Here is a 14,179-nt window from a genome sequence, read left to right on the forward strand (position 1 = left end):
CTGGCCAAGCTTCCCAAGTATGGTAGTTTGAATGAGAATGGCCGTCTTCCCCCATGTGATGGTGATGGACTCTTACCTCTCTGGTACCATAAGCCCCAAATAAACCCTCCCTTCTATAAGTCACCTTGGTCATGGTGTTTTAACAAAGCAATAAGAAAGTGGCAAACACACCTGAGCACTGTGAAGATTGTCTCTAGAAGTGTTTAACAGAATAAACGGCAGCTCCAGGATGATGTGTGGAGCATCTGGAATGGAAAATTGCTTCCTTTCATCCCACTGGCCCAGTGCCTTCCACAGCCCAGCTGTCTTAGTGGGCAACTTACAAGCTGTAGGGTCTGGGTCTCTTTACTCCAGGTCCTCTCCCTCTCTCCTCCCACTACCAGTTAAAAAGCACACTGGAGCCCAAGGCCAGGGTGTCCTGTGAAAGCAGACCCTAGGGCACCTATCCAGAGGCAAGGATTGGGAAGCTAGGGAGCTGAGAGCAGACAGAAGCAGACCCACAGGCAAAGTCAACATCTAGAACACGTACAGCCCAAGTCAGTTGAAGGCTGGCCACGAACCATTACTACAAAGCATTTTCCAAACCTTCCAGGCTTGGGTTTCGTTTCTCTTCCTTTATTCTCAGAGGGGTGCTGAGAAAGATACACAACTGAAAATATTTTAATTTTCTTTGCTGCCATGGACTGAAAGAAATGAATCCTGTAGGTTCACTTTTTCTCTTGATTACAATACAACACAGAAGGCAGATGGCACAGGGCCACTAGCCAGGAAACTTGTCTTGGTGTGATCTGGTGATGGCTGGCCGTCGGCTGCATCCGTGGAGTCTTGCCCTGCCACAGGGCTCCCAGCAGGTGTGACTTCATCAGAAGCTGAAACAAGACAAAAGTGTCAGCGAGTAAAACTTCCAGCTGGTTTTCCTGCAAGCAGGCCCTGTTGGAGCCAGGCTCCTGGAAACACAATGTGGCCACTCTGTATAATAAGGTCTTCCCAGCTACAAAGACACACCCACACCCCTCACTCCTCTCAGAAATTTTGTTCTGTTAGACTGCGTCACCACAAATCTTTACCTCTGCACAACTTACATGCCCTTGCTGGCCTGAAACTGTCTATGTGCTCTGGACAGTAAGGCTACTGGGGCTGGGGTTCAGACCTGGTGCCATGCACTGGGGTGCATGGCACTGCTGGCCTGTAACTGCCATGTCACTTATTCTTTGGGTCTCATGTTTCCTCATCTGTAAAATGGGAGAAACTAATAATTCAAGTGATGATTTATAGCAAGTGATTAACCCAATGTCCCACGTGGAGGAAAAAACTCCGACAGCCAATTTGTCTACCTGTGGGAGGCCAGAGAGCGGGCTCAGGGACACAGCTGCCTCTGGGATATGAGCCAGGAGAGGAGGAGGGAGTGGAGTTAGGGAGCTCTGGCTATAGGAGGCTGCTTGTCAGAGGCTTGCTCTACCCCTGCTGCCTGCCCTCCCTGCAGCATCTGAGATTTGGTCACATGTCATGTCCTTTTTCTTCTCTATAGTAATCATTGTCGCAGACACACTTGAGTTCAGAAAGGCTCCTATGGTGGGTTGAGGCTCACATACATCTAGCATCCTAGAAAGCAGTCAATCAAATCTGCTCTCCCTCCCCAATTTCACGAGTCTGCTTCTGTGGCATGGGGTGGGGGCTGGTAACACCTCAGGTTTCTCCACAAATCTGCCTCATGATCAGTTTCACCTTAAGCTCTAAAGAGCATCAGGCAGTTTCTAGCATGGCAGGACTGTAACAAGCCCTGTTTAATGAAGTATTTAGTGGTCAGGAGGTGAGTCAGAAAGAAACCTGGGGCCTCTGGACCTACCTCCAGTCTTGTGTCCTCAGACCCAGAAGAAGGAGATCTGGACAGGCAGAGCCTGCCTCATGGCAACTCAAGTAGATAAGTTATGTGCAGAATTTAAAATGGGTCTAAAAGTGTCACAGAATCAAGGTCCATAGAACTCTCAAATTACACGTTTCCCTTTCAGATATGATATTCTTAGAGAATGTGGCCCAAATGGAGTGACTGAGTCCCACTAGTTAAAGGTTCATCTGATAATCTATCATTCCCCTCTCCCTATCACTGAGCACACATGAAGGCAAATGCTGAACCCTGTTCAGCCAGCAACTGTTACCTATTCAAGTGTTAGCTTTGTTCTTTCCTTTTGTTTTGTATTACGAATTTTATTATTCTTAATACCCTTTATTTCTTTCCTTTTTAATTATGGAGTTTATTGTACTACTAGGTTTCTTGGAAATCTGATAATTATTATAATTTTAAAAGTCGAATGATGAGAGAGTGTGTTTGAAAGGGTTTGGGTTCACTTTAATGCTAGAATCACAGTGCAGAAATGCAGAACACAAACTCCGTGTGTGTGTGTGTGTGTGTGTGTGTGTGTGTGTGTGTGTGTGTGTTTCTGTTTGTTTTCTACTGAAAACACTTGGGGTTTAGAAGATGGCTCAGTGGGGGAAAGTTGCTTAAGTGTGAGGATTAGAATTCAAATCCCCAGAAGCCACACAGAAGCCATAATGGTTGGTGGGCTTGGCAGCTTACCTGTAATCCCAGCACAAAGGTGGAGACAGAGAATCTCAGCAAGATGACTATCTAGTCTCTGAAACACCTAGCTTCACATTTGGTGAGAGAGCCTGCCTCAATATGTAAAGGTAAAGACAGCTGATGTGAGTCTCAGGCCTCTACACACACACACACACACACACACACACACACACACACACACACACAAACATGTGAACACACATACATTGGCAAACATGCCACATACATACATTTAAAACAAAAAAACTACCCAGCCACCTGTCTCCAGGTTCACTGTCACCATCAGAACTATCAGTGACTGAATTCTGTCACCCCAACAGTGCTCTGTGCCTCAGTTTCCCAGAGGTAAAAGCATCCCCATGGGCATTTCCTCTAAACTCATAGATATATAATGCTGCAGAAGGGCCAAGAAGATGGTTCAGTCAGTAAGGAGCTGGCCAATCCCCAGCATCCACACAAAAGATGGGCACAGTGACACACACCTGTAAGCCCAGCAATGTGGGGAAGATTCACTACCAGTCAGCCTGGCCAGCCAGTGAACTCCAGGTTCAAGGAGAGACCCTGTCTCAAAAATTAAGTGGCAGGATGAACTTCAACCTTTCTTTGGCTTTCATTAGCATATGCACTGCACCTGCACACACACACACACACACACACACACACACACACACACACACGAGAGCACAAACACACAATGCATATGTGTGTGCACATACAGTATAACATTCTGATTAATTACCTTTCCTGATTCATTATGAGGTTTATCTTCTATGGATTACTAATATCCATATACCTGAGATAAACTACACAGAAACCTAAATTGAATGAACTTAGTCTTTCCTGAACATTTTAGAGGAAACCTCATGATTTTCAGAATGTCAAGGTCACTGAAGTTACACTGTAAATGTGCAGAGACATACGATCACTGGGATTTCCATGTGATCGTATATAAATGTGTGTGTGAGTATTGTAACAGCACAGGTCATGTGGGAACTAAAGTGCCATGTAAGCACACCTTTTGTTTAATTTCCATACTCTGCTTAAAATATATTTCAGGGGCTGGAGAGGTGGTTTAGCAGTTAAGAGCAATGGCTGTTTTTCCAGAGGCGCAGGGTTCAATTCCCAGAACCCATATGGCAGCTCACAACAGTCTGTAACTCCAGTCCCAGGAGACCTGACATCCTACTATGGTCTCCATAGGCACTGTACACATGTGTTGCACCAACATACATGCAGGAAAAATATCTATACACATAAAATAAAATTAAAACAGAATAAAAAATAAAATTTATTTGAAACTCTAAAGGAAAGAACGAAACAGTATAAGATACACACATGTGTATATGTAATACTCCCATTTTTGTAAGAGAAAGCATACACACATATGCCTTTATGCACACAACTCTGAGAAGATGTGCACCTCAATTTTTAAAACATTAATCTCTCTGGGTGATGAGTCACAAGGGAGTTTGTTTTCTTCTTTTGGCTTATTGAACTTTCTGTTTTTTTAAAAAAATAAGCATTTCTTCTCAGATATAAATTAATAAAGAGATAATCTTTGTTAAATGAACCACACAGTCTAGTACTAGAAGCAGTATAAAAACTCTTGGAAATAGACTTTACGCACCTAAATGGAAACAATGGCTGCAGACGACACCCCCATACACACCGGGCAGATATCCATTGCATGGATGTGTGCACGATACTGCCAGTTATGAGGGGATTGGGCGGGGTGCTATGGTGTCAGCCAGGACAGTGGCATGGAGTTTGGGGAAATGCTGTTGTCTTGGGGAATAGAATTTGGATTTGGACCACTGCTAGGTATAGGGCCAGGGCTCTGCAGGTCTCCAGGGTATGAGTTTACAAGCAGAGATTCTAAGACTTGTGAATAAATCATCTTTTATTTTTCTTGCATTGCTGCATCTGTCTTACCACCTATATTGATAATAAAACCTACAAGGTCATGTTTGGCTTCAGCCCTGACCCTCTATGAACTGGGGCAGAAGGTTTGGGCCAAGTATGGGCACAGACTCCTCAGTCTTCTCCTTTATCTGCAAGGCTTTGCCCACTGTGGTGTGACCCTGGCCAAAGCTTTGCCTATCTAATATTCAGCATGAAGCATATAGCTGGCTTGATCCCTGAACCTCTATCTAATTTGCCCAGATCCAGCCTTCAGCTGTGCGGCATTAACTGGCTGTGGCAGAAAGACAAGTGATAGGCTAACCATATCAGAGTGTGGCCAGAGAAAAGGGGTCACAGGTTCCATAAATGAAGGGGGGTGTGGGGGGAAAGGCAGGGGTTCAATTCTACCAATGAGAAGAGAAAGCTATGCAGGTGGCATAGGTCACAGTGGCATCCCCAGAACATGGGGAGAGGGTATTATTCCATGGCTTCTTTCTATGGGCGAGGGAGCCCATGCTGTGGAGGAAATAAGTCTCTAATCTCCAGAACCCTTCATGCCCTGCAGTGATCTGAGCAGATCCTCTGCCCATTTCTGCCATCCTCTACACTGTTTCCTGGATTCATTGTGTGTACTCAACACCACCCATGCCTACCACAGTGCCTGATGCTCTATAAGAGTTTGGAGGTCCTCATGCCTGCACAAGGATCACATTTTCCTGCTCATCCAATGCTCCCTGTGTGGTTTGAATGAACATGACCCCCATAGGCTGTAGTAGTTGAACACTTGGCCTGCTGGTGCTGTTTGGGTAGGTTTAGGAGGCCTTGATAGAGAAAGTATGTCACTAGTATGTGCTCTTTGAGCATTTAGAGAATCACATCAGTTCTAGTTCAATCTCTCCTTTGTGCTGAGGTTCAAGATGCAAGCGCTCAACTTCCTACTCCAGCCACCATGCATGCATTCTGAGTGTTTTCTGCCTCCACTCTGCCATGGGGGACTCTTCTCCCTTGGGAGTCATTAGGCAAATAAACTCTTCTATAAGTGGCCTTGGTCCTAGTGTTTTGTTACAGCAACAGCACAGTAACTAAGACACACCCTACACAGTCTCTTTTCTGTAAGCTACTGTGGGGTCTCCAACAGTCTTGTAAGTGACTTTCTTTCCAGATGAGCCGGCAGCAGTAGGGTCTCAAAGTGACTGCCATGTATAGATATCTGGAGTCTGTGGGAGTGCCTTCTGCCTAATGTATTCCTCAGAACAACTCTGTGAAGCAGGCCCTTCATCACTCCCGCCTTCAGGGTGAGGAAAACAATTGCTCTCCCTAGACTCCAACCCAGCCCTAGTGATTCTGGATTCCAGTGATCTCTCTTTCTGATGGCTCCTGAACCCAGCAGCTTATTAGAACTGCCTATAAAGCTGGTTATCAATCCAGAGTCACAAGACCCATGCTCGACCTCCTGGGTTGTCTTCAGGGTGAAGCCCAGCTATCTGTCTGTCCACAGCTGTCTCAAAGATGCTTCCCTTTATACCCACTGCTCCCAGGGGACCCACCTCCAGTGTGGCACACCCGCCATAGCCCCCAGAATGACACCAGGGACTTTAGAGGCCACCCTAACACTAACAGTCCACATTCCTCTTTTCGGAGCCTCTTACTTATGCAGAGTCCATTTACACCTTTCAAGGTGCTGCTTCTATAGTTAACAGCCCAACTTCCAGAAAGTCCAAGGGTCAGAACAGCTGAGCCACTCCTGAGTCCTGAGCAAGAGGGGTGTGAAAAATTTGACAGTCACACTTTGGGAAGACTCAAGAAGGCTTGTGAGCTGAGAATAGTGACCCAGCCCCTCCAGCAGCTGGCTGCAAACAGTTGGACCCCAGTAAATTGGATATGTCTAGAAAGAAGCTTGTGTCACTTAGAGAGTCAAGATCCTGGCAATTAAGTGACCACAAACCCATCCAAGAAGCACTCCAACAGGGGGATTGCAAGGGTGTCCCCTGTTTGCAGGAGGCAAGTGAGAAGTGAATCAGTAAGGCCACAGCAGGTAACCACAAAACCCTAAACTTGACCAGGAGAGAGACCCTAACCTCTAAAGTTCTCCAGATGAACAGTTAAGAGTTGGTTGAATAAGTCCCTCAGACTAACTTTACCTGTGGGGAACCTAGCAAGTAGACACCTCTCACTATGGTTTCTAAGGAGGAGTCACCACAGAGAGGGGCCCACGCTACTTGTCTAAGTATTGTATACAGGTCAGCCTGGAAAGCATTACTCTATAGTCACTGGGAGATTAGGAGATAAGTTGAAGAGAGCATGAAATTCACAAAAAGCATTAACCACAAGGAGCCTACTTGCAAAGACAGCTAGAAGAGCAACAGTTCAGTCAACGCTGAAAGGCACTTGCTTAAATATCTAAGTAAACATACTCCAGTTACTCTCTGGCTCAATACTCCCTTTTAATTACACTGGGAAAGTCTTCTTACAGACAAACACCCAAATTCACTGTATAGGGAAAGAAAAGCATGTTATCAAAGTGTTACTGAGGTTCTGGGTGGAGCCTATAGGTCTGGTTCCTGCCCTGAGCTTCTTATCACCATAGCAGAAGGCTTAAGAAGGTTGAGAGAATGGTTAGCCTGGCCCTCAAAGAAGCATCTGTATAGTGCTCCTCCATGCTGCCAGGGCTCTGAGACATTTTTTTCAAGAGAAATGGTACCTATCAGGGCAAGAAGGTGCCAAGTCAGACATAAAAGTATGTCAAACAGCCACCATGTATGGCAGGCAGCCAGGTGGTCACATGCTGAGATGGGTACAGACGTGACCAATGAGGGAAGTCCTGGGTGTTCATCCAACTCCCTAGAGCTTGGGAAACAAGTAGATGCTGAAGTGGCAAGACTCACTGAGCTCCGAGTCTCAGTGGGATTTGGCTGCTGGTGGGAACATTTTCATAATGATGCCCATATAAGGATCAGGGTGTGGTAGAGGTGGGGCTCCCACACTTACTCTTTCATCACTATTCTTGTGGAGCTCTTTCATCAGAATTTAAATATTTCTGGTCACTCTGTTCCTGAAGAGAAGAGAGTTTCTCAAGTGACCAGACCAGGTACTGTCCCAGGATCTGCTGGCATTTGCCAAACTAAGTGTGTGAGGTCATCCCCTTTACATGGACTATGTGTATGTCAAGGGAAACCAGATACAACACATGGAACAAAAGGAAGATCATTTAAGATAGGGGTGAATGCCCATTATAAAAATGAGTAGTGGAGAGGACCAAAGATGCCTTCCTGGAGGTACAGCTCTGAAGATGAAACTGTGATACAGGATCAAGCTTTCCAGGCAGTACTGTGTACTAAGACAATCCTATACAGTCATGGATGCACTAAACAAATGTTTCTTGACAAGTGAGAAATGGGAGAAGGACACAATATCTGAAACATGCAGGTATAGGATGACCAGGAACACAGACAAGAGAGATGCTCCTGGCCACCATAGATAGCTTCTCAGCCTCTCCTAACCCAGAACCCCAAATTCCCCTCATCCTTGATTCTGAGTAAGAGAATCCCAAAGTTTTTTTGTTTTGTTTTGTTTTATTTTGTTTTCCCATGTCCTATCTCCAGAGTTGAGCAGAAAGGTCAGCTGGTCATCCCTTGGCCTTGACTTCTGGGATCAAAACAAAGGGGAATCTTTAGGTCCATCTTTAGTGCCCAATGACTGGGACTCATGTGACCCTGAAGAAACCTCATCTGATAAAAATGACAGCAGCTGAGATGTTAATATGTTATTAATATGTTAAGCTGACCTAACTTCAAATAGATTGTCTCACTTGTCTTGAGAAATTATCTCAGCAATCATGATCTTTAAAAAACACACATGCCATGATAGCCTGTGACAGCTGTATTCTGCCGCCTTTCCCCCAAAGCTTAATCCCACAGGGGTTTCTGTGGTTTGAGTGAGAACATCCCCCATAGGCTAAGATGTTTGAACACTTTGTCCCCAAGTGGAGGTGCTCTTTGGGGAGGCTCAGGAGGTGTGATTTTTATTCCTTTTCCCCTTTGGAAGCTTCTAGTGTATGTGGAAAGCCTGTTCAGGAGCCTCCACTTGGGTGGAGGAGCAGGAGAAACACTCTGAATAATGCCTTAGTGCCAGGGCATCTGTGGGAAAGCTCATCTCTTGGATAGACAAGCTCTGTGGAAATTGATGTGGGTGAGACCTTGCCCTGGAGTGTGAGTGACCAGGGAAAGATTGCCAAGCTGATCATCACAGGTTTCCATTGCCTGGATGGTAGCAGCATTGTGGAGGGTGGGATCCTACCTGTCTGACCAAAGGACCATGTTAGACACATCTGAAGAGCTCAGTGAGGAATCCTCGGCATTGAGGACAAGCCTTGTGGATTTGCTTACCCTTCGGATGGGTGAGAGCTGTAGCTCGCCCCATGATTTCATCCTCAGTGGCATTCAGGTTCTGGATCAGAAAGTATGTGGTCATTTTTCCTTTCCCTTTTACTTCAATCTCACCTCTCTTGACTATGTCAAACCCTTTGTTTTCCAGGGCTCTATATAGAGAGAAGAGAAATGTGCCAAATATCAAAACCACAGACCAGCCCTGGACCACAGCAGAGAAGGGAGGATCTGAGGTGACATCAGAGCCTGTTAGGACATCAGGGTGAGGGACTCAGTGGGGAAAGAGGGGGGCATGAAGGGCCAGTGTCCTGAGCAGGGTGCCAGAAGCTAGTAGCCACAGGGGACCCACACACCTTGTTTCTACCCTCCTGCTTGGTCTTTACTCCCAAGCACCCTAGTTTTGTCTAAATCGTTATTCAAGATTCAGCTTGTGCCATCTCCATAAAGCCTTCTTTTCTGGCTATGGACCTCTCCCCACCTCCCATATCCCATGCTCTAATTCTAAAGGTGGGAGAGTAGACTGGTTAGTGTGGGAGTCTGAACCTTACCCAGTTCTCCCTGGCCTTCTTGGAGCTGAGGTAAGCTGTTAACTGTTCTTTCTTTTGTTTCATTTGTAAGACTCAGTACCAAATGTTTCCCTTTGCTCTTCTTTTATTGGGAATCATTTCCTTTCTACAATATATTCTGATCAAGGTTTCCCCTCCCTCATCGCCTACAAAATCTTCCCACCATCCAGCTCCAAGCCTTCTTCCTCTCTCCCTCTTTTTAGAAAACAGGAAAATTAAAAACAACAACAACAAACCATCAACAAAAAACTCACCAGATTTTTTTTTTAATTGTGCCTCGTGTTAATAAGAGTGGCAGTGGCTTTTCTTCACAGGGCTGTTCAACAGCGAAGGAGCTAACCGGTATGAAGGAATTCGATCTAAGTGTGGCCTATCCTAACAGCTAGAGAAGTAGTGCCATTTTGGTGTACATCTTTATATTTGTTCTACTTAAAAAACAACTATGAATTCTCTTTCTTCCTTTACTAGACCAAGCTGACAAGATTTTTCTGAGAAAGACCAGGAGTGCCTGTTTCAGGTATTGTGAGCCATAGTCTCTGTCATGATTGCCTGACTGCCACTCACAGAGACATCAGCAATTGATAATGTGCAAATAAAAGCATATGTCTTATATCATGAGACCTTGCTGCTGAATTCTAGCTTCTTTTCTGGGGACCACAAACAAAACAGTCACTCCTTCATTCAGCTCAGTACTGGGGCTATTTTCTCAAAGTACCACTGTCTTATCCCACTAAAACTATTTACAAAAACAAGCAACAAATTGGATTTGGCCTGGGAGTTATATGAAAAATAACCAGCAAAAACACAAGTTATGGTAGAAGTCTCATACTATTTCCTGACTGTAAGTCAGTAATGCACAGGAGAACTAACATCAGCTTGCTTTCCTGTCCTTCCCCATGCTGCTGGGCAGTGAGATGGTCTGGGGAAGCTGGAAGGACAGTGAAGGCAGGGGTAAACCAATGGCCAACCTGTAGGCTGTGGGGCTCAGATGCACTTTGTTGGGAAGCCCGTGACTTTCCATCCTCGAGGCTGTGTTTACAGTATCACCAAACAAGCAGTACCGAGGCATCTTGTCTCCCACCACACCTGCCAAGACTGGTCCAGTGTGGATTCCCACTCTGATCTGTACAGAGAGAATGTCACTGAAAAGAGAACATTGAATCTTCTTGCCTTTACTTTGAAGGCATGGGTTAGCTAAAAGGAAAAAACACCTGAAAAGCTCCATGAGGTTTGACAAGTGCACATGTCTCTGAGACCACCATCAAAAATGAAATGTAGACTGGTCCATTAATCTGCAAAGTTATCTCGTGCCCTTTTCTAGTTAGCACCCCCTAGTCTGCTGCGTGGGGAATTAGAGCATTCCTTTCTGAGGGAGAAGGGAAGACCTTGTCTCAGAACGCTAATGCAGCATAAAAGGATGGCAACCTCAGGAACTTCCCAAAGGTTGTAAAAGCTCCAGGGAAGAGAAACTGTCTTTTCAGGAGCTGCCTGAAAAACTGTGTTGGGGTCGGGGTCCAAGGAGGCAGCCTCCATAAGCTGTCACTAATGCTAGGGTGGGCTTCTTAGTGTCACAGCTGCATTTGAGGCTCCTGTGAGTACCCCCAATAATCTCACTGGTTCACTAAGCTAGTCTTAGGCTCAATTGCTCATTTGGGCTGTGGCTGGTGCCCCACATGAGATAAATATTTGTTCATGTCTCTCAGGAAAAGAACCACAATATCACCTTTCTCCAGAATAGTATTGGTTTCTTACTTATATCAAAGATTAATTTTCTCTTCTGACATCACATGAATGAAATCAGAATGCTGGTTTCATTTATACAATGTATTGTTTTCAGATTCCTTCACAGTGTCATGGATATCCATAGTCATAATTTTTATTGCCCAGTAGGAAGAATGTACCATGATTCATCCATCCATTCTCCTTTTTGTGGATACTTAGGTTATTTCCAGTTTGGAGCTATAAGTATGGCAGCTATAAACAGTCTGTAGAGATACACTTGTGAACACGTTTTCATTCCTTTCAGGTAAAATAGTACCTAAAAATGTAGGTACCGCCTTGTGTCATAAAAAATAAATACACATTTAATTTTTACCAAACCAAAACCGCCCCAAATTGTCCAAGGTTGATTGTCCAGATCTCCATTCATATCAGTAATGGTACACACCTCAGCTGAACTATGAGCTATCAGGGGCATGCTGGGCATGCATTTCCCCAAGCAGGAATCTTGGTGGCTCAGGAAAGCCAAGCCACCTGCAGTGATGTTTGAACAGAAAAGCAGGAATTACAAATGAGGTGTGCTCAGCACCAGCCTATCACATAGAGTATCCATGAGTCACAGGAAAATTTCAAGAGCAAACAGCTTGCTCTGGAGCCTGGGAAAGCGGAGCCTTCTTCACAGCTTTCCTGCTCAGAAACATAAGCAAGAGAAGAAAAGATTTTGATAGAAGGTGCAGTGTACGTGCTATAACATACACCAAACCTACCCTGGGCAGACGAGAGCTTTACTTGTGTGTGTGTCACATTTTGTCTCAAGTGAAATACTCCTTTGCTCCCTACCTGGATGGGTTCTCCAGTGACAGGATTCATCACTTCTTCTGCAGAAATTCTCATGCCCAAAGCAAAATTAGCGACTCTCTGAGCATGGCTCTCAACAGGCACTGGTACACCACCCACCACCATGTAAGCATCACCTATTGTTTCCACCTGCCAGGACAAAAAAAAAAAAAAATGTCAATGAGTTTCCTTCATGTCCCAACCAAACACCCACATGTGCCTGCCATTTTCCAGACATTGACAAGAGCTTTTTCAGCTACTGATTTTTTTTTGCCCCTGGGGAAATGAGGAGGAGGAAGAAGGAACACAAGATGGCCAAGAGATAATCTGATTTTGTTTTGTTTTGTTTTGTGTCAGGGATGGAACCCAGGGTCTCACATATTTAGGCAAACACCTTATCTCTGCGCCATACCACCAACCTCCTTTCTGCTTTTAGTGAAAATGAGTCCCAGAGAAGATGAAGTTCCTGGGTAGTCATATGATGTTCTATACTAGTTAATGACATATGTGGATGAAACTCTGCTGAGCAGGAGACTGATGCCTGGGAAAGTGGTGATTGCTGCTCCTGGGTACCCAAGCACCCTCTGAGTATGGGTATTCTAAAAGGATTCCCAAAGCACTTCTCATTCCTTGTGTGCCTCTCCTTTTCAGACTGGAGCAGACGCAGAAAAGGAAGACAGGTTCAAGTGCTTCCTTCCTGGCCTGATTCCAGAAGCAGGCTGCACCACACACACACTTACTTTGTAGACCTTGTGAACATTGGTTAGCCTGTCAAACCTGGAGTACATTGAGTTCAGCATATTCACTATTTGGATAGGTTCACAGGCTGCACAGATGTTGGTAAATGTCACCACATCACTGAAAAGGATTGTACATGTTTCGAATTCTCCTGCAACAGAAACGATGTCAGTGGTAGCCAAGGATACAGAATAATAATTCTGTGAATGTTTAATTCAGTGTCTTTTGAAGACCAAGCCTGCCTTTGCCCTGGGGGAAAGGAGCTGATGCCACTCACTTCCCCCCATCTAGTCAAGAGATCTGAGCACATACATTGAGTCCCTGCTGTGAGATGGTCATTGTTCCACCAGAGTCATATTGCATGAAATAGAAGGAGCTCCGGGCCTTAAGGAGTGCCCCAGCTAGTGATGGAGGCAGGAACATGAGCAAGCAAATGCTCCCACTGAAGAGTGACAGTGGTGTGGGTTGAGAGAAATGGCCCCTCTGATCCAAAAGCAGGACCTGAACTACAGCGATGGCAGCATCGGTCCCGAGGAGTCCATCTTGGTACAGTGCCATAGCTGCCACTTTCTCCTATGTCTTTTCCTCTTCTACCATGGTCCCCAATTATATTAATTTCCACATGGCAAACAGCCATCTTGTTAAGTTAGTACCCACTTTTTTATCCGTAGCATACCCTACAAATGAGACCTTGTCCATGCCACCTCTGACCTTACGTCTCGACGACTTCTGGCTTACTCTGATCCAGCCATGCTGTCTTTCTTGGGGTTATCTCAGCACGAGGAGCGCCCCTGCCTTGGGGCCTGCACAACTACTGTCTCTATGCCTGACTCGCACTGCTCATCTCAGTGAGAATGGAGATGGGAGACTATTTGCACAGATATCCGCTGCATGCTAGCATGTAGAGCAGGCTTGGCATGGGTAGATTCTCAGTAACTATGGACTGACAAAGTGGATTGTTGGGACCTGGAACATAATGGGTGCCTTCTGCATTGTCTGTCTGTCTCTAATCTGTCTTCACACGACTCTACCATTCCTGCTTCTGCTCTCAGCCTTCTCTCCTTGTTTTATTTTTTTTAATTTTTTTCTTGTCCAATATGGCCATTTTTTTAATTGAAAATAATTTTTTAAAAATAAGATACATTCTGTCACAGTTTCCCAACCCTCATCTCCTCCCAGGTCCTTCCCACCTCCCCACCCATCCAACTTCACACCTTTCTTTCTCTCTCTTTAGAACACAAACAGACAAATAAGAAGCAAATGAACTGAAATAAAACAATACAAACAAACAGATTTGAAAAACACAAGGAATATATACACCCAGAGACACATTCACACACCCATAAAGACATAAAACTGGAAACCATATTATATAAGCAAAAGACCAATGGGGTTAAAAACAAAAAGACCAAACAAAGCAACATGGGACAGAATATCTAAAAACAGCACTGAGC

At 45.0% G+C, this 14,179-nt stretch overlaps 1 protein-coding gene across 1 annotated transcript in view; it reads right to left on the bottom strand.

The window, feature by feature from the left end:
* Positions 1-606: 606 nt before the first annotated feature.
* Positions 607-14,179, bottom strand: part of LOC118591398 (guanylate cyclase soluble subunit beta-2) — a 37,880-nt gene continuing 24,307 nt past the window's right edge. The window contains exons 8-12 of the mRNA XM_036199671.1: positions 12,728-12,876; positions 11,991-12,137; positions 10,400-10,554; positions 8,866-9,017; positions 607-869 (exon numbers count right to left, since the gene is read on the bottom strand). Coding sequence (XP_036055564.1) covers positions 724-869; positions 8,866-9,017; positions 10,400-10,554; positions 11,991-12,137; positions 12,728-12,876 — 749 coding nt within the window. The 3' untranslated portion in view covers positions 607-723. The remainder of the gene's footprint in view (positions 870-8,865; positions 9,018-10,399; positions 10,555-11,990; positions 12,138-12,727; positions 12,877-14,179) is intronic.

The sequence above is a fragment of the Onychomys torridus genome, chromosome 9 (genome assembly GCF_903995425.1).
Source record: "Onychomys torridus chromosome 9, mOncTor1.1, whole genome shotgun sequence".
Taxonomy (NCBI): domain Eukaryota; kingdom Metazoa; phylum Chordata; class Mammalia; order Rodentia; family Cricetidae; genus Onychomys; species Onychomys torridus.